A 19,451-nucleotide genomic window follows, 5' to 3' on the forward strand; every position below is an offset into this window, starting at 1 on the left:
TCCATTGTCTTCATCCCCGCCGTCTCCTCCCTTCGTCTCCCTCCGGCTCCCTTCGGCTCCCTTCGTCTTCCTTTGTCTTCCTTCGTCTCTCTCAAACCCCATTGGCTGTGACGTCCAAATCAGGGGGCACTTGCCAGCCGTGGGCGCTCGCGGAACGCTTGTATGCGTCAATGGCCTCCCAAATGCCATAGTCTCCACTGGAGCCTAGGAGGCGGGCGGGGAAAGGATCGAGGCTGCACATTGCCATGCGGACTTGCAACAAGACACTCTCGATACTGCTAACTGGACTCCAGCCGCTGTTGGTCAGAAGCTCCATACACAAGGCGCCGCCAGCCGTGACATGTCCACCACCCCTCTGGGAGAATGGTAGAAACTTGGGGCGGATGACGCGGACGAATGGCGGCGAAAGAGGGAATTGTCGGCCGAAGCGAACCTCGAGAACGATGCTAGAAACTTGGTGTTTCTGCATGTCCTGGGCAAGCGGAAGAGAAAGTTCAAAGCTGTGAAGCTCGACAATCCACTGAAACATATTGCTCATGCTTTCAAAGTCGATATACCAGCCAAGTTCGTGCAATGGAGTTTTCACTTGTAGCTTTTGTAACTTGCTGAGCTCCTTGCCGAGAAGCTTGAGTCCATTGTCGGTGGCCCAAGTAGGAGGTGGGAGTATGGGGAGCGAAGCCACATCCAGGGTGCCTGGTATGAAGCTGAGCTTGCTGGGATCGGACTCGAGAATCATGATATCCTCATCGTCGTCCTCGGTGTGCTGAGTACCATCGGTGTTACCTTTCATGCTTAACAATAGGTCGAAATCATCGGTTGTGTCAGGGGTGTTGTCATGATCATCGTCGTCCACGACGAGCGGGTTTGAAGGAGACGATCCTTCAGGTCTCGCTTTTTGACGCCACTTTGGGAGTGCTGCGATGGGAATGCGAACCTTTGCGCTGATTCCGGCGACAGTATGCTGCGGATCTTGGGTGATGTACTCCGTCTCTGTCTTGGTCGCCGATGGTGCTCCATCAGCTTCAGGCTCCGCGTACCTGAAGGAACTCTTTCTCTGGATAACCAGATATCGGCACTGGATCCAGTCGACCTTGTCAACCACGTAATATGGCTGGCTTGACTTAAACTCGGCTGGCCGATTGATGATTTCGCAGAGGCTAAGCGCCCCAGACATTTCAAGCTCTGATCCTACCCAGAGACCTGCCATGTGTGATGATCCCGCATAGCCTATGCTTACATTAAGAGCATTGCTGAAGTACACGCCGTGGCCATACGCACGGCCATGCAGTGTGTCCTTGAAGTCGAGGCCGGCTCTGATGATGCTGTGCCAGTTTCCAAGCGGGCTTCCGTGCCATGCGAACATAGTGGGATACCGGGCGGTGCTCTGCTGTTCCAATGCTTGGTTGAATCGTTGTTCCTTCTCAGGAGATCCTTGTGCGAAACGGAACTGCAACCAATTGCTGTCAAGGCCAGAAATTTTCTCATGCTCTCTATTCGATGCATACGCCATGTCGTTGGTGGCAGACTCGTCGCTCTGGTCCAGCTGGACGATGAAGGAGCGGTTGGACGCCACGATCCATCGAAGCAAAGCCAAAGCAGACTTGGTCATCTTGTCGTACTTCTTGAGAGAGATGTTCTTATGGCTCAGAAGGTGTTCTCGCAACAATCGAATAGGCGGGATGGTCTGGATCAGACTTAGCAAAGCATCCCGTTGGTGAGTCACAGGCAGGTCGTCGAGGTCGTATTCGTAGAAGTACAACGCTGCCTCGCTTTCCTCGTCTTCAGCGGCAGGGCTGTCCGCGTCCTCCGCAGCAGGAGTTGTTTGCCCATTCGAGTCATTTATGCCGTAGGGGTTACTCTGATGCAGGTATCTCAGAGTGGAGAACAGGCAATCGAACTCGACCATTCTGCCGACAATGTTGTCGTTCGCGTTTCGAATGACGCCGACGCTTGTAACACGACAATGGTGCAAATCCGGCTTCTCAACTCTGCCAGTGACGCAAACTGCCTTTTCCAAGACAATGAGATCTCCCGGCTTGAAGTTCACTTGCTGGCTGGTATCCAGGAAGAATTTCTTTCTCGAGATCGTGGCCTGCACTTTCAGAGGAGGGTTGATAACGAATGCAGGCACGTCTTGGGCGTTGAAGTCGTTGGCACCTCCTGTGTTAGTCGCCGACTGATTGTATCCGACTGGTGCTATCGGCATCGAACCGTAACCGAAGAGCGGGACATAGATACCTAAGCCCTTGGGGAATTCGCGAATTCGATTGGCGTGCAAACCGTAAGCGCAGAAAGACACCAACAGATCGACAACAGAAGGTCGAGAGATGATATCGTGTTCGATGCTAGGTCCGAGGCCCAGAGCCATGTACTGGAAGAGACAGAGTGGCTCGTCGCACACGTACGGCTTAATTGCCGTCAATCCAGCACCGGTCTTTCGGTGACACACCAGACAATACTGTGTACTCTTCACAAAGTACCGCAGAGCGAACTGCATAGCTATCAATGGCATGCTGAGTTGATCCCGCTCACCCCGCACATAGTCCTTGTTGAGAGAAGGGCGGGCAGCTGATGACACCTGCTGCTCGTCATCCGGCGTGTATTGCGTGCCATGGGCTGAAATACTTGTATCTGCACGCATGTGCCCTGCCTTGGCCTGCTCGTCCAGTAGTTCTTTGGCTCTGTCCCACGATACGGCGTATTCTAAGCGATACTTCAGGAGCAACGACAGCTCCTTGTTCATGAAGGTGTCGATCGAGTTGGTGATGGGGATCTGAACGAACGGGGTGCCCTCCGCAATCTTGCTCTCATCGTCGACGTCGACGTGGTTGAACTTGGGGTTAAATGCGGTAATGGCCGAAGCTAACGTGGGTTTGTACGACGCACACTTTCCAAAACTGAACTCCATCGAGGAAACGTGGCCCGGCGAAAGCTTTATGAAGTTCTCCACGGAAGGGTAGGCTGAGTGGTATTTGCAGAGCAAGACGATGTAGCTGTCGCGCTCGACTTCCCAGGCCTCAAGTGTGTCGTCAGGAAGACCAAGATGCGACACGGGGAGCGAGAGTGCGAAGGTGCAGCCGGATTGCTGGTCAGCGGAGACGTCCCCTAGGAATGCAATCTTTAAGCCTGCACTTTTGGCTTTGCGAAGATCGTCGATGAAACGTCTGGTGATTTCGCAAGTTCCCTGGGTAACGTCGGATTGTTGAATGTAAGCTGGGTTGGCATTTCCCAGGCCAAAGTCCATTATGTCGTCGTCATAGTCGTATTCGTCCTCCCCTTCGGTTTCTTCGTCGTCATTCTCGTCGTTCTCATCCGTCATCTCCACATCAGAGCCATTTCCGTCGGCAGCGAGGGCAGTGCTCAACTTCCTTGATAAGTAGGTAAGGGTCTCAAGCACCGTCTTGCTTTGTGTAGCGCTTGGAAGCTCGTCGAGAAGAGCAGATATAGACCGAGGAGTGGAATCATCATCTGTATAGGCCAAGAACCCTGAATTTTGTGGATAGTCGTCGATATTCAAGGTGATGAGGCGCATGACCAGAGGTGAGGAGATCGCGCCGTGTGAGAAGGTGAGGACAACCTGGCCATCGTCATCGCCCTTTGCGACCTGAGAGATCTGGTCAACAGTCTGCTGACAGGCATGCGCCAAATCGCTGTTGAATTTCCTGCGGGTCATGGCGACGATGAACCCGGGAGCAGGGAAATGCCGTTGCTGAAATGGGTCTGGAAGTCGGATTTTAGTACTTTGTGCCAGTGGGTTGGCCAGAAACGGTTTGTGAGGGCGAGAATGGGAAGCAGAGGGATCAACGGTGCCGGCTCTTAAGGGGAAAAAGTTGGTTAAGAAAAGACCTGGAGAAGGACAGGGACGAGGGATATTGGGGACGAAAAGGGCCAGTTAGAAACGGAAAGGGAAGGAAGTAAAGGCAAGCGAAGGAAAGAAGAAGGGTGAAGACGACGAGAGACGACGGCGACGATGACAAGAGACGGCGACGAAGACGACGATAATGATGACGAGAGAAAATAGGCAAGAAGGCGCAAGTTGGAAGTAGAAACTGACCGTAATGTGAAGCAGGCGTAATGGGTAGAGTCCAGCTGTATGTGCGTCTTTGGGAGGGCGTACAATCAATCCTCTATTGTTTTCGAGAAAGAGCCGTCGACAAAAGCCTTGTCGACAGCCACTTAGTTGCAGAGGCAAAGAAAGGCTGCCTGCAATAAACTGGCGAAAGAAATTAGCAGTTGAGTCGATTGAAATCCTCAAAGTTTGACTCACGAAAAAACGCAGAGGTCAAGGAGACCAAAAGGTGAGAAGGAGCAGGTCGGCGCGCTCAGGCAATGAAGGCAATAACGGGCTGGCTCTCCACCCTTTTCCCGGCAACCTTTTGGGCTATCCAGAGAGGGTGTTATTTGACCTGTTGGTTCTAGAGACTCTCTTTTTTCAAGTTCCTGGAAACAAAAAGTGAGCTTACTGGAGCGGAAAGGAAGGTGTCGCAAGGTGTGGTGGTATGGGCAGGCGTACAGGGAGGTGCAGCGTGGGTAAGGTATTTAGGAAAGACACAGTACCGCACCATACCACAAGGTAAGGGAATTACAGAGGTGAAGAGGTCAGGTTTGTCTCGCTTGGGAGTGACAGACCAGTCTCTATTGCCATCCATGACCAGATTCCCGGTCGCAGGCAACTGAGCAGGCAGGCGCTGCAGCCTGGGCCGAACCGCACCGCGGGAGGCCGACCTCTCCAACAGCGGTACCAACAACCGTCAAGGCTCCATTGTGCGAAGCAATTGGATGCCCAAGGCAAACTGCATGTTCCTCTTTCAGCGTTGGCACTCAGGAGGTCTAGGAATTAAGTCCATCGGAACCAACAACCAGGACGTTGGGGAATGGTTACATTAATTCCATATTACATAATGCGAGGTAAGTCAGTTAGGTTCCCCCTAGTGTTCCCCGAACATGGAGTCGCATCGCATCGGAGATGGTCGTCCGGCCGGCCCCACGCAGACCGAAGCTCCCATCCTTACACTTGTCTTGCTTGCACCGTGACCGAGTCCCTGGTGTGAGGTAGACGCCTTTTCTTTTTCTTCTGCATCTTGATTGCAACGCACGCTTAATGCAACAGTCAACGCCTCCAATATACGAAAGATGAGAAAACCTCCAGGCAATTACGTACCGCCGAGTACTTACACAAGAACACCACCAGCGCAACCCCGCTAAATCGCGTTCATTCGAAATCTTTCCAGCCCGTTAGACCTGAGCTGTACCGGCATGCCGCCCCTCCAACGATAGTAGCCAACAACCTTCTTCACCGCACCACCCCATCCCAGCGTTCCCCGCTGCCACGCCTTGGGACTTGTTGTACCGTCCCTACATTGCTGTACCATCATGGTCGGATTGACTGCCGAGTCAGCCATTACTTCAATGTCACCCACGCCGGGCTGTGGCATGTCGACGAACAGTTCCGTGTTCAGCCGCGACGGTCGTCTCCACCTAGACTGCGGCATCCCCATCCCGCCACTGCTGTTAACACGGGTTTTGCCGTCAACAGACGACAGGACCGACTCAATACTGTCAGACGCCACTTCGAAGTAAACCTCGAGACATCGCAATTGATCCAGGTAGATGATGAGCAGGCATAAGATGGCCGCACCGGCCGAAGCAACCCAAAACACCCAGAACCGAGGCGCATTTGGCGAGTATTCGTCATTCATGGAGAGAATCGCCGATACCACGGTAAAGGGGAGGAGAATGCCGCCAAGATAAGTGACACGGTCGAGCGCACGCTGGTTCGCCTCCTTGTCGTCCGCCCAGTAGTTGCCTTGCAAGCTCGGAAGGGATCGCACACTTTTTTCCGGTAAGCCTGCATCTCGTGTCCGTGGTTGCGCTGTCGTTAGTCCTCGGGTTGAAGGCAGCCACGAAGTCTGGGACGGAGCTGTTGTTGCCAGACGCGATATAGCGATGCGACGCTGCAGTCGGCCCAGGAGGTGTCGCCAGCTCGAATGGTGCATCTCACCCATGATGGGGTGCCGTCTAGGGTCTTGAGATTCGTCGAGATTTTGTTCCAAGGACTCGGTAGCCTGCCAGAACAACGACGCATCTTGTGAATCCGACTGAGGAAGCGTTTCGAAAAAGTCCAGCCATTTGCCGTATACCGACTCAAACAGGAGTTCGGGAAGCTCTTCCCTGGCCACCTTTGTGTACCGAAATGTTCTCAGCAGGCTGTCCTCGAGACCTGGGATTTCGTCTCCTTCGGCAATCAAGACGTTCCACACAGAAGTACCATCCAGCTGCGATTCATCGATTTTGCTCTGCCACGACCTCGTCACAGATAGAGGTCGCCGAGCCTTTCCAAGGTGCGAAGACGGATCAAGCCAAACCGGTCGATCCAAAAACAGTACTATTGAATGGTCAGTTGAAAGCCACAGCCAAGAATTTCCGCAATACTTGCCGTCAGCTTTGCTGCTCATCCACAAGGATGCATGGGAGAAGATGACAGACAGACCATCTCCGGACAGCGAATGGAAGGGTGCTTCATCCATCACGTCCACCAAGTCCGACTGTCTGGCCGACGGCTTGTACCCCAGATCTGGCTCGATCGCAGTTCGATGCACTCTTACGAGCTCAGGATACTCAAAGGATATAAAACTGTCGCCATTGTCCTGCCTCAGCGGCCGATATCGCCGCCTCCCAGCGTGTGCCTCGAGAAATTCGGGATGGACACCTAGTGAGTCCCTCAAGACCTGGACCAAGTCCAGCGGCAGCCCCTGGATGATGGTGAGCTTCCTGCGCCCTACAGACTCTCTCACGAGATCCTCTGCATGGCTCAGGAGTCGCTGCCTACATCTTTCACCCTCCCAGTCGAGAACATACGCGGATGAGACTGTCTCAGGCAGCTTGCTGCCGAGAGATGATCTGCGAACGAGTAAAGCCGGCTTGTTGGTGCGCTTGGTGTGTTCGACGGCGTCGCTCGCTGTGGGTGGCGGCGATTGCTGATCGACTTTCTCGGTGCTAGACATCGTTGCGATTCTTTCGAACAATTCTAGCCTGCAATAGATTCGGAGACATGAAACCTGCGACCTGCGACAGCCTTTGGCCGGGGCAGAAATTGCAGTTATTAAGAAGAATGCGATAGCTGGCACACTTGCCCAATCGACCGTCAAGTGACTTGCGCTAAGACCGTCTCGAAATATCGAATTGATGTTTTCTCTCCAGCTTCACCGGAGGGCACTAGCTCCCCCTTAACCTAGCCTTAGCCACTTGGTGCAGGCGACAGCCATGGCAGCTCCATGGTGGCTTCTTCGTAAAATGACAGGCTCGACGTTTGGCGAGCCTTAGCTTCGAAGCTATCCATGGGGATCAACAGTCCTTGCCACGTCAAGCCGTACCAGGCGCATTCGGTGCTTGCGACGCGTGGGAGATGTGCTCTTTACCGCTCGTCTTGTCTTGGAATGAGGAGGTGCGAATGTTGAGAAAACAATGAGAAAGACTGACTGACTAGAGTCGCTAAATTGGTCATCAGATGTGGTGCCTGAGTCGCTTGCATCCTATTGGTCTCTCACCGAGACCTTCGCCGAAGTGGGGGTGCTTTATCTTGCGGTCGTCTTCCGGCGGGGTTAGACGCGTCCAGCGCGACTCACCGAAACATCCACCGCCGACAACGCACTCTATCTCAACACCCCACGAGGCCACTGGACTCGTATCCTGTATCCGCGACCATGGAACAACCAAGGGAATCGACGATGTACCAACAGCAGCCTGAGCTGACGCCCCTCGAGGCGGAGGTTCTTGAGGAGTACGAGAAACTGGCGGACAACATGAAAAAGGTTTGTCCATAGGAGCCCTCTCGCCGTTCTGATGAGCCATGTATGCTGACTTGATTGTCCACGCAGCTGGCATCTACTCTAGAAGATCTGAGCAGCTCCCCCAGCACTGAAATCCTGGATGGCCTTCGCGAACTAGAGCGCAAGACGAGCTTGGTCTTCACCCTTCTGAAGGCTAGCGTGTACAGCATAGTACTGCAACAAGAGATTGACTGGGGCGACCAAGCTGGCAACCAGGAGTAGAAGGAAGTTGGATGACGAAATGATACGTCTGGACAAACGAAAACGCTGGCACTTTGACAGACACAGTTGAAAGAACAACGGAGGTGTCCTTGCGCACAAGACATACGGCTGCATGGGCAAGTGATGAAGCATACGACCAAGAGCAGATACCCTTTAATTAAGAGCAGGGAATGATGAAAAAAGCTCAATTTCGACCTTTCCTAATTACCGTATAACTTTTGGAAATGCTCGTAACCTGATACCTATGCGCGTCTCCATGGCATACGGGGCCTTGGGGCCTGATTTGCCCAGCCTATGGCGAGACACTTGGCGACCAGATGCGAAGCAAAATACATGCGCTCCAAACGGGCACAAAAGCTCGTGAACTCAGGCGACGGGCAGCATTGCCTTGTTGGTTCGAGCTTAGCTAGGCAGGAAGACAGCGATTTTCCGGCAGGCCAATGTGCCAATTTGCGAATGGGTCAAATTATGCATACCTTACTTACGTGACAAGCTGCCAAACTCATGACACCCATTGCACGACACAACATGGACCAGGAGGCAGGATGCGCCAGGTGTGGAGGATCTGATCTGGGGTTCGCATGGCGGGGCCTTGTAAGTACGGCATTTGGACGAATGAACCAATGAAGCTACCGCTGCGGCAAGCTTCCAGCTCGGGCCCAGTGGATGATCGGAACCTCTACCTACCTTACTTTTACCCTTCACCTCAAGAGCTCTCACTGTGAGCTAAATCGCTGAAACATCCTACGACACAAAGAACCTGACTTGCCCAGTCTGGTGTTGGTGTCGTATTGCTCACCGCCCGCCGGCAGAGCGACGTCTTGAACCAGCTTGCTGTTCTGACGAGACTAAACTTAGCATCATCGCACTCACCAGAAGCTAACGACACAACGTCTGTCCCTGCCGTTGTCGTCCTAGTTGTTCCATTTACCTCTTGCCGTGGTTGCTGTTGGCCCTGCTCGTGCTTGCCATCTCAGTCCTCCCTGTCGTTTGGTCTTGCCGCTCCCTATCGTCCTGTGTGCACCATTCGGATACTGCCCTGGGCCAAACCGACACTACAAACGCCCGCCCGTCGCTGTGGTTCCCCCCAGAACACACTACACTGACCTACCACCACCTTAGCCTGAGGCACGTCCGACGTCTTGGCACACACTCCCACTCAACCCTGACAGCATCGCCTCAAACGCATCTCACGACTGCTTCCTGACCTCCATTGGACTCGGGCCGCCCTCCAGTCCAAACGCTGCAATTCGCTCCTCCCGGCTCGCCCCAAATGCATCGCGCAGCAGCAAGGGCTTTGCGGACAACCTACCGATGTACGGCCCGTAGCTTCGCACGCAACAGCCGGCGAGGCCTCTTCGAACGCTATCCTCCATCGTCTTCCTTTTCAACCCGACCCGTCCTGCGATCCTCTCCTCAACGAACTTCCTCAGAGCATGCTGACCAGCTGAATTCCTCCATGTATTTCCGCCGATTTTCCGTCGCCCTCGTGTCTGGCCTCGTCGGCTACGGCGCATGGTACTCGTACAACGGAACAGCTATTAACAAGTCACACTTGACAAGAAGCTTCACGTCTGGCGCGACCGGCCCCGCCGGCGACGCTGCCCCTACGCGCACCGTTCTAGTAGTCGGTGCCGATCAATTACACACTGGGACCTTTGTCGGAGAGGGACCGATATCGAAGACGTCGAGCGACGACGGACGGAAGATTATCGAGATGTTGACCCCGGAGCAGGCCACCCAGAAACTGCGCAAGACGGAACAGTCCTTCATGGTCAACAGAGGACAGGGCGTCGTCCGATATGACTTGGTCCAGCTACCTAGCAACGATCCCATCGAGGACGACCACGCCGAAAAGATCGTCGAGGTCCCCAACAAGGCGGCTGGCGCAGTTGGAAACAGCAATGATTGGATGTTCTGGGGCGTTTTCGATGGTCATGCGTAAGTTTGCGTGCGCTCAATGGACCATTCGCAATGGCTAACCAAGCGATAGCGGCTGGACCACATCTGCCAAGTTGCGCCAGGAGTTGATTCTCTCCGTGGCCAAGGAGCTCAACACTACGTACCAGGCGTCCAAAGACCTGTCCCCGCCCGCCGAGGCCATCGACGCGGCCATTAAGTCCGGCTTCACCCGTCTGGACGATGAGATCGTTAACCAGAGCGTCGAGAGGGTTTTCAAGGCTGGCTCTAAGACCATGGCTGCTGAACTCCTCGCGCCTGCCCTGTCGGGCTCTTGTGCGCTCCTGTCCTTCTACGATAGCCGATCAAAGCTTCTGCGCGTCGCCTGCACCGGCGATTCGCGCGCTGTGCTCGGCCGCCGATCATCCAACGGCAAGTGGACCGCCACCGCTCTCTCCGTGGACCAGACCGGCAGCAACCCCGACGAGGCCACGCGCATGCGCAAGCTCCACCCGGGCGAGGACCGCGTCGTGCATAATGGCCGCGTACTCGGTGGTCTGGAGCCCACGCGCGCTTTCGGCGATGCCAGCTACAAGTGGAGCCGGGACATCACCAACCGCCTCAGAGAGTCTTTCTTCGCCCGCTCTGCCTCGCCCCTCCTCAAGACGCCTCCTTACGTTACCGCCGAGCCTGTCGTCACCACGACTAAGATTGAGCCCGAGAACGGGGACTTCGTCGTCATGGCCACTGACGGCCTGTGGGAGATGCTGACCAACGAGGAGGTCGTCGGTCTCGTCGGCAAGTGGATCGAGAGCCAGGCCAGCGGCTCCGGCTCGCAGTTCGACTCGGCCTGGTCCAAGATTTTCGGATCCAAGCAGTCTGGTCTGCCTGTTGAGCAAGCCAACGACAAGGGAGTTGACGGGCAGAAGACGCCTATCCGCCTCCAGCAATGGGGCATCTCCCCCGACGCCCCCGAGCGGTTCGTCGTCAAGGACAAGAACGTAGCCACCCACCTAGTGCGCAACGCTCTTGGTGGAAAGAACGAGGAGCAAGTGTGCGCCCTGTTGACCCTACCATCCCCCTTTTCTAGACGCTATCGGTAAGTCTATTATCTCGGTTTTTGAATCTGCTTCGTTTGATTCAGGACTAACACCCTACGTAGTGACGACTTGACCGTCCAGGTCATCTTCTTCGGCCACGGTGAGAAGACGGGCGAGGTCAACCTGAACGAGGAGGCCACGGCTCAACAGCTCTTGAAGGCCAAGCTTTAAATGGAGTTTCCCAGCACAAGGTGATGAGAGAAAACACTGCCCGGAAGTTGAGCGACTCTGGAGACAACAGGTCTCAAGCAAAAAACAGTGGTAAAACAGTAAGTGAGAGAGTAAAAAAGAGAGACCGTGACTGTACCAGTGCTTTAGTCATTATGTGAATAGCGATACGAGGGGGAAGGGAGCCGCTGAAATGCGCTCAGACTCACGGACAGCGACAACAGGATGGCGTCAACTATCAGGGCGTCCGAAGTATTAAAAAAAAAAAAAAAAAAAGAGGGCGATCTTGTACTAGCAATAGCCTTGCTGCCAGATAGAGTTGAGGTTTTATTGCGTGGAAGCTTACGCGGGCTGTAGTAATTTCTCAAAAAAGAGAGATATATCCGCGTCTTAAGGGAATACAGCTTCGGCACACAACATGTGATCAAAGTAGTGCGTGAGCCTAGCTATGACCCGTCTTACCAAGTCCCACCTGTCAGCAATTGAGACTATCCTGACCTCTGGATCGCATTCAGCTTTCAACCACCAGAACCCCCTTCTAAGTCGATTCGTCCCGCGTTCAAACCAGTCCTGAGCCCCGATGACCAACCCTCGGATGACGCTAGTCCAGACGTCCGCTCAGCCGGCCCGTCCCACCGAAAGCTATCCCATCTGCGGCTGCTCACAGACAAACCTCACGGGCACAAGGCAGAGTCCGAGTTTTTACGTTTCATTCATGGATGGTGGTAATGATGGCAAAAGGGTTTACAGCAATATATCGCTCCTCCCCCCAACAACTACGACAACCCCTAGTTTCCTTTCCATCCACCCACCCTCGCGCACTACACTTGCCTCTCTCATTCTCTCTCTCTCTCTTGAACTCTGTCTGTCTCTTTGTTTGAGTATCCCACTCGATAAACGCCAGGGGTTGGTTTCCAGTAAAACAAAATCAGCAAGAAAAAAAAGGCGACCAAGCAAAAACAAAATAACTCCCAATGATGAAGGCGCGGAGACCATATGCTGCTGGTTTGGTTTTGTTTTCGTCGTGAGAATCCCAAGGAGGTCCGAAGGGTCGTTAAGTAGTTTTTCTTTCCGCCTTTGCAATTCGAGGCATGAGTGATATCCTTTTTCGTTCATACCCTTCGTTCTCCTGTTCAAATTCTCTGGCGTGTTTCTTCCTCTCTCCAATCTCGTCGTTGTAAATGATAGTCCATGACCCTGAGCAGCACCCAAACCCTTGCCCCTGATGCATCTCTCTCCCTCTCTCTCGTACTAGAAGATCCACTCTTTCTCACCCATTAACGTGAAGTTCTTGATACATAGCCTCGTTGGTTGTTCAGGTCTGGCAGACGGGTGACCATGCGCAGACTGCAGGGATGGGTTTCGAAACCACGTTAGTCTCCGCCGTTCACCTCGAATGGTCGTCTCCTTCGTGGTGGAGGGTAACGCTGTTGAACTCCTCAAAAGGATCAGCAACCTCACCACCAGGAGTCGCCAGGCCGCTGTCCAAAGGCACTCCCTTCGCGTTCATCGGCCTGGATCCGCTAAGATCCACACTCTCACTCTCCTTCACGTTGCGGAAGTTGACTGTGTCAACACCGCGGCCTGCAACGGGTACAATTGGCGGCTTCATGTGGCGGATCAACGCCCACTGAGTCGTCCTGAAGAACGGATGCGCCTTGATATCCGAAGCACCAGCCTTGGCACCTAACCTCCTGTTCTCATCCTTGATCAGGAGTTTGCGGATTAAAGATTTGCAGAGACTGTAGACTCGTTAGCAATGTTTCTGTGGGATTCAGCCGGTTGGCAGCTTACTTAGTCAGTTGCGGAGCCCCGGCGTGATCCGGGAAGGGGATATCTTCTCTCAAGATATTCGCAAAGGTTGCATTGCGGTTCTTGCCCTTGAAGGGAGTGGTGCCGTAAAGCATCTCGTAGATCAAGATGCCCAGTGTCCACCAGTCCACCGCACTTGTGTGGCCGCTACCCTTAATGACCTCCGGAGCGATGTACTCCTCCGTTCCGACAAATGAGTTGGTGCGGAAATTTGCGATGCACGACCGGGTATCGACATGCATTGACATGTTGCTGGCACCGTTCTTGCCGACGACCATGGTGGGCTTACCGCCGAGGTCAGACTGCTTAGACAAATCAAAGTCCGAAAGCATGATGTGGCCCGACTGGTGGAGCAAGATATCTGCGATGCCGTCAGCAACCGATTGGTAAGCAGTCGTTTGCGGTCAACTTACTCTCTGGCTTCAAGTCGCGATAGATGAAGCCCATCAAATGCAGATACTCCAAGGCCGCGGTGACTTCAGCGGCATAAAACCGAGCGTCATCCTCGGGGATGCATTTGCCAGGGCGGGTCTGGAGTGCTCGGAAGAACTCTCCACCACTGCAGTATTCCATGCAGAGGTACAGGTAGTCCTCGGATTGGAACGAGTGGTAGAGCGTGACAATGAAGGGGTGGTTACTCGTGGCCAGAATCTCCTGCTCGGCGAGAGCACGCTTGATCTTGTTTCGCTTGATCATTTCCTTCTTGCTCAACACTGCAACGAGTCAGCTTCACGTTGGCGACACAGGTTGACTTTGAGAGATTATACCTTTCATTGCGTAGAGCCGACTGCTCTTCTTCTCACGGACCAAGTAGACCTTGCCGACATCGCCCTTGCCGATCAACTTGATCTTGTCAAAGCTTTGAGGGCCGACCTCGACGTCACGGACCTTGATGGAGTTGGAGCTGTACGTCCGCCTGAAGGCGAGGCTGTTGCGATTGGGTGGTGGCAAGTTGCCAAGAGTGTCCTTATCCGGGACGCCCAGGTTCGAGGCGGAGGCGGAACCGTTAATACTCGCCGAGTCAACCATCTCGAGGGTGCCCGAGTCCTTGTTTATGAGGAGGGGATCTTTGGCCAGCTCGGCGGTCGCCGGACGCTCGGCGCTGCCCTTGCCCTTTGAGAAGAGACCCTGGGCGTTGGGTGCGCTGGCGACTCTCCTAAGTTTCCGGGCCAATTCCTCCCTGCCGGCGCTTGTGGTCTGCTCTGGGCCGCCGTCGGGGCCCTGGATCTTGAAATTCGGGGTATCTGGGGGACTGGGTGGTACGGATTCGTTGTTGTGGTGGCGAAGGCCCGGCTGGCCTTGGTGCGCAAAGTAGGGGTTCGCGTGGGCGGTTGGGCTCAGAGCCTCGTCGAGAGGGTTTCCTTCGCTGGCGGTGGTGTTTGTTCTCAATCGTCCGACGGTGCCCTTGAAGAAGCTGCTTCCGAATTTGCTCCGTACTTCGGGGCGCGTGGGGGCAGCATCTTGGGAAGAGTGGACGTGGGCGGTGGAGGACTTCTCCCTGTCTCGGTCGGCGCCGCTGTTGAGGTTGATGCGAAAGAGGTTCTTCAGCTTCTGATTGAACTGGGCGGCGCCATTCTGATGGGTTCGGCTGGCAGGCATATCGGAATCTCGGGGGTGCGCAATCAAGCGACCGATGCCATGGCTGAGCGGACAATTACAGGAGAGGTGAAGAGGGCCGAGTGTGTCGGAGAGAATCGCAGACGGTGACGACGCGAGGAGCGAGGTGAGGGGGAAGAGAGCCAGCAGCCAGGTCGGAGAGGGAGAGGTGTAGGCGAGGTGGAGGTAGGTAGGTGGAAGAAGATGGACGGCGGGAGGAGAAAGGTTGGTGTAAGTAAGGTAGGTAGGTAGCGTTGGTAAATCTAATGTAGGTACCAAGGCTGGAGGAAAGGCAGGTAAATGGCAGGTAGGTAGTAAGTAGGTAGGCAGGTCGGTAGGTATGGACGGGATGGTAAGGTGACGGGAAAGTTGGAGTGAGTTAGTAATGTGGGCATAGCGCCTTTCTTGGATGGACTGGACTGCGGCGGCTTCACACCACCACGTCTTTCGCTCTCTCACAGTCGGTCTCTGCTCTCTGCCTCCCGCTCTCTCACACACCACACACTTACCCACACCTGGGCGCCCCCCGCTGTTCCTGCTCGCTCTGGGCTCTGGGCTGGGTGGCCGGCCGCCGCTGGTGGACGAGGGACCCGACCCGAGAGGGTCCAGTGTCCCGCCGTAGGTACCTGCCTATGGTGGTGGAGTGCAAGTGTCCAGGCCCGCTGAGGCGGACAGCGGGCTGGGCTTGCCTGGTTGACCGCGGTGCTGGCGCAGCCCGCGTGGGAGCATGGCCTTTCGTCTTGCTCCTCCTCGCTAGGGAGGTACTCGCGCCTACTACACTACATACTGACGGCGCTCCCTGCCCATCGCCCTCGTTGAGCTACCTACTTGCTACCGGGCAGTGCAGCTTGAGGCACAGGGGGTAACCCAGCGCAGGCGCAGGACTGTAGTGTAGGACGGCGGGCAGCCAGCGGGAAACATGCCTTCGGGGGCAGAGGCCACCAGCACCAGGGCGGGCGACGACTTGCAAGGGAGTTTACTGCGTCTGGCACACGCTGCACCAGAATAGGACGGATTGCTGGCAGGGGTGTCCGGTGAAGGCGGGCCCCGGTCTCTGGGCTGTCTGGGCCCGGTCCACGCCCACGGCCGGGCAGTCGTCCTCTTCGTGAGGTGAGCGATTCAACCAATCTCGCAGGTCCTTCTGCTTCTTCTCCTTCTTCATGGGCAAATGGCTCACGGCTCGTGGGCTGGCTGATGGGCGGGCTTCGCCTTTGCGATTGGTGCCCTTTTTGCCGTTCTTTACCCAGCAGGCCAACCACAATCGTCATCGCCTCCTCTTCCAGAGAACCATCCATTCGATCGCCGTCAGAATCCCCGTCGTCTTCGTCCCTATTGTGGCTGTAGGTACCCGCCTGGTAGCTCTGCAGTACCTGCCTTACTGTCTCCCAGCAATCAACCTTTTTCCTTCTTCGCAGTTGAGCACTGAAGTTGTCCACATTCTGACCCCTGGCCTGCTTCTCCAACTCTATCCCTCGCTGGTTTGCCCATCTCATCTGCCGTTGCATCAAACAACCGTTCGTTATCCTTTTCCAATCCTCGTCGACTTCAGCCGTTCTGAGTAATGCACCTGTACCTGCCCATCTCAACGGCCCGCGAATGGAGGAGGAGGTCATAATCCGGCGAAAATCACGGGAAAACAGACGCCTAGTCCAAATGGCTTGGAACTGAGCGCAAGCCCATGCACGCAGGGGCCAAGATAGCTGGCGGCGCAAGGTATCCGTAGCTCGCGATACGATACGAAAGCCCGCCGGCGATTAATACGTGCCAGGCGGAAAACAAACCAGAGCATCACCGGACAACCGCCGCCGTGGGATTCTGCCGCATGCTGCTGCTGCTGATGTTGGGGTGTTTGGGGTCGTGCAAAAACAACCGAGACCAGTAATTGATCGGACGCATTGCCATGAGAGCACAGATGTTGGGCGCCTCTTCTTTGCCTTTGGCCTTGCACGACATTCCATGCCGTAGGCTTGGGACACACTTTGGATTGAGCTTGTCTCTGTGTCTAATAAGACACTCGCGATACCTCCAAGACACCCGTTCGTCTACCTGAACGACTGAGGCACTACTTTACACACCGTGCCAGACCCAAAAGGTACCCTGTTCCCGTATCGTGCCGAGGAATCCCGCGCTACGGATACTTCCTTCAGCGCCATATCTCAAGCTAGAGCCATGTACTGCGGTGCCATCAGTGGATCAGTGGCGCCGGCCTGTTTCCTCCCCTCCTTTTCCCCTCAATCGGTCCATTCTACCCTACACCAGGAACGACATCTCACTGGCGAAGCCGTCCTCAGAGACGCGGATTCGTCTGCGATCTAATCAATAAGCAAAAATCCGCAGAGCACGCCAACGGCGCGAACCCGCCTAAGCCCATCGCCACCTTCCGAAGCTGAATTTGGTTCTGTCTGCTCTTCGACAAATCAGGCGACCCAATCTCACAGCTGTGCAGTGGTCCGTCCGCCGACCCTCCAACCGTGCCGCACTGGAAACATTCTAGAACGGATCTTCAGGTCATTTTTGTTGTTTCCTGCGTCTGAGGGTGTTGAGCCTGGCGAAAATCGCCTCTCAAACAAATCAGCCTCGCCTGCCTGAATGCCACCATGCAAGAAACTCTCGAAACTCGATGCAAACTGCGATCCGGTATTCGGCCTCTTTTCCCGCCGCCCCTGCTGAAGGCGAAAGGGCTGGGACTTGTTTCTTATTGAACAGCGGCCCTCCCTGGACGCTGAGGTGTCACTCCACTCGCCTCCTCATGCAACATCCAGCAATCTCCCCCACAAAACGCCGCACATCCCCGCCGATGATGTAAGGTCGAATGCATTTCCAATCCGCTGCGGCGCCCTGCTCCCGTCCCGCTTCAACCTGAACCATCAATTTCGCAAGAGCCGCAATGCCAAGTCATCCCTTCTAACAATCAACCATGCGTCCATATTGGAGACGAGACTCTCCGGCGCATCCGCTTCCGCCGCCCGTCAGCACGATGCCCCGGCGAACTGCCCACCGCACAGTCTGGGGAAGTGGAAAACCGCAGAGCGGCCTCTCCCAGTATCCGCATGTGCCCGTCTGACCAATTTTTCCAGGGGGAACTAAAATGCAACGGCCACCCTCGTTGTCTTGACGTGCCCATTGTCCCTAGGGAGGCGCAGTCGGTCAACCCTCATCCGAAACCATGCCACGAAGCTTGGTTCCTCCTGGCATGCTTAAGTCGCCTCGCCCGTCTTGTGGTTACAGTGCCTCTTGCCGCTGTCGACGACGAAATGTGTCACGTTGTGCAACGGTCAGCCACATCATTCGTCTACCGGCACGTCCTCTGCTCCGTTGTCCCCTTCATTCGTCTACCGGCATGTCCTCTGCTCCGTTGTCCTCTTCTTCACTAAGCAGGTTTTGATCTCGCAGGAGAAGAAGGTCCTTGAATTTTCGCCTGTTGTTGCGCCAAGTAAGGAAATCTTCCTCTCGCTGATCCTGGATCGACGGTGTGATCTGGTTGCCCGCCTCGTCGAAAAGGTAGTCTGGAAGCTCGGTCCCATCATTGGGAGCATATCGCTTGACTGACACCTGCGGCCCGTCCCCTACCTGCCAGGTGACAGGAAGCATATGTAGATCCTCAATATGTGATTCGAGGTCCTCTGATGTGGGGAAGTCGCAAATCGGTTGCTGTTTGGCGCACTTGGCCCATTGGCACCGATACGGCGGGTTTCTCGCGTGTGCTACAGCAACATGCTTCTGAAGGGTAGAAAAGTTGTGAAGCTCAGCCACGCAGCCTTCCCACTCGCAAATGTAGACGTTGAAGTGTGGACTCAGACCTTCGTAGATGGCCCTCGGTTGAGGCGAAGCTGCCCTTGGTGGTCGACCACGCCGCTTCTGCTTTCCCGCGTACATTTGACCTGCCTTTGGCCTGTCCGGGCGTAGTTTCCTTGGTCCCTCTCCTGCATCCCGTGGGAACTTATTGAGAGCCCCCTTGGGCCGGCCGCGTCTCTTTGACTGCGGCTGAGGAGCCGTGCCGGATGACGCTGCTTCAACCTCAGCCTCGACCTCATCCTCCGGCTCATCAATGTCCATGTCTGGCAAGGCCGGTTTGGACAGGCTCACGCTTGAAGCCGCCTGAGCTGCGAGCCTCCTGAATTGAGGAGAGAGGTCGGATATGACCAAGTCGTCAGCATCATCTTCTACCGTTCTTGTTGGAGTTGTTCGCGAGGGTTTCCTGGGACTGGACTTGATGACGACAGCAAAGTTCGACTTCTGTGCGGGTTGTGCCGGGGATGTCTTCTTCGCTGCAGCAGGTGTTCTGGCCGGTGGGAAATTGCTGTCCGAACGACGGCTGAAGAATCCGTCGAGCGTGCCTTGTCGAGGCAGAGGTATGTGACTGCGAGAAATACCGTACTTTGGTTTCGGTTCTGAAGGCAACGGGGGCGGCATCTTGGCAACCTTGGTGAGATTGCAATTGAGCAAAGTTGGGAGATTCAGGGATAGTGTCTCAGCTCAGACGAACTCGTGGAGCCTACCGATTTTGGATCAAATGGGTCGGAGGTTTGATTCTGGGGAGTTGAGAATAGCCGAAAACGAGAGACGACCTGGTATGATTCAGACTAAATGATATGGCTGAGCAATAAGACTCACTGAAAGACCGTTAGGTGAAGGACGTTGAGCCAAGGGTTTGATGGAGTGAGGTGACGACGTGTTGGTAGGTTAAGGTAGGTGACAGCGCGCCTCACACTGGAAAAATAAGCGGGGTTACCTAATCGGATTGAGTTGCGGGTTGCACCTGCTCTGTGACAGCTCTCCAGCTCTACGGATAGGCTCATCTGTTTCAAGAAACAACCTCTTCTTT

At 55.0% G+C, this 19,451-nt stretch overlaps 6 protein-coding genes across 6 annotated transcripts; 2 read left to right on the forward strand and 4 right to left on the reverse strand.

Moving 5' to 3' along the window:
* Positions 1–91: 91 nt before the first annotated feature.
* ubc-25 (Ubiquitin-conjugating enzyme E2 25) lies at positions 92–3,673 on the reverse strand (the record flags this gene model as incomplete). The annotated part of the gene is made up of 1 exon (XM_037318190.1): positions 92–3,673. One exon carries the CDS (start codon positions 3,671–3,673, stop codon positions 92–94), a length of 3,582 nt encoding a protein of 1,193 aa, XP_037184043.1.
* Positions 3,674–7,703: 4,030 nt separating this feature from the next.
* On the forward strand, positions 7,704–8,051 carry DAD3 (DASH complex subunit DAD3; the record flags this gene model as incomplete). Its single annotated transcript, XM_037318191.1, has 2 exons — positions 7,704–7,811; positions 7,878–8,051. 2 exons carry the CDS (start codon positions 7,704–7,706, stop codon positions 8,049–8,051), a joined length of 282 nt encoding a protein of 93 aa, XP_037184046.1.
* Positions 8,052–8,528: 477 nt separating this feature from the next.
* On the reverse strand, positions 8,529–9,023 carry CGCA056_v002935 (uncharacterized protein; the record flags this gene model as incomplete). The annotated part of the gene is made up of 4 exons (XM_037318192.1): positions 8,529–8,680; positions 8,744–8,777; positions 8,851–8,890; positions 8,983–9,023. The coding sequence occupies 4 exons, from the start codon at positions 9,021–9,023 to the stop codon at positions 8,529–8,531; spliced, it is 267 nt and encodes an 88-aa protein (XP_037184045.1).
* A 487-nt stretch (positions 9,024–9,510) lies between these two features.
* CGCA056_v002936 ([Pyruvate dehydrogenase [acetyl-transferring]]-phosphatase 1) lies at positions 9,511–11,221 on the forward strand (the record flags this gene model as incomplete). The annotated part of the gene is made up of 3 exons (XM_037318193.1): positions 9,511–9,992; positions 10,045–11,049; positions 11,113–11,221. 3 exons carry the CDS (start codon positions 9,511–9,513, stop codon positions 11,219–11,221), a joined length of 1,596 nt encoding a protein of 531 aa, XP_037184048.1.
* Positions 11,222–12,605: 1,384 nt separating this feature from the next.
* nrc-2 (Serine/threonine-protein kinase nrc-2) lies at positions 12,606–14,629 on the reverse strand (the record flags this gene model as incomplete). Its single annotated transcript, XM_037318194.1, has 4 exons — positions 12,606–12,960; positions 13,013–13,391; positions 13,444–13,743; positions 13,798–14,629. 4 exons carry the CDS (start codon positions 14,627–14,629, stop codon positions 12,606–12,608), a joined length of 1,866 nt encoding a protein of 621 aa, XP_037184047.1.
* A 3,321-nt stretch (positions 14,630–17,950) lies between these two features.
* On the reverse strand, positions 17,951–19,039 carry CGCA056_v002938 (uncharacterized protein; the record flags this gene model as incomplete). The annotated part of the gene is made up of 1 exon (XM_037318195.1): positions 17,951–19,039. The coding sequence occupies one exon, from the start codon at positions 19,037–19,039 to the stop codon at positions 17,951–17,953; it is 1,089 nt and encodes a 362-aa protein (XP_037184040.1).
* Positions 19,040–19,451: the final 412 nt, after the last annotated feature.

This window comes from Colletotrichum aenigma, assembly GCF_013390185.1.
Source record: "Colletotrichum aenigma strain Cg56 chromosome Unknown KSG_Cg56_contig02, whole genome shotgun sequence".
Classification (NCBI taxonomy): Eukaryota; Fungi; Ascomycota; class Sordariomycetes; order Glomerellales; family Glomerellaceae; genus Colletotrichum; species Colletotrichum aenigma.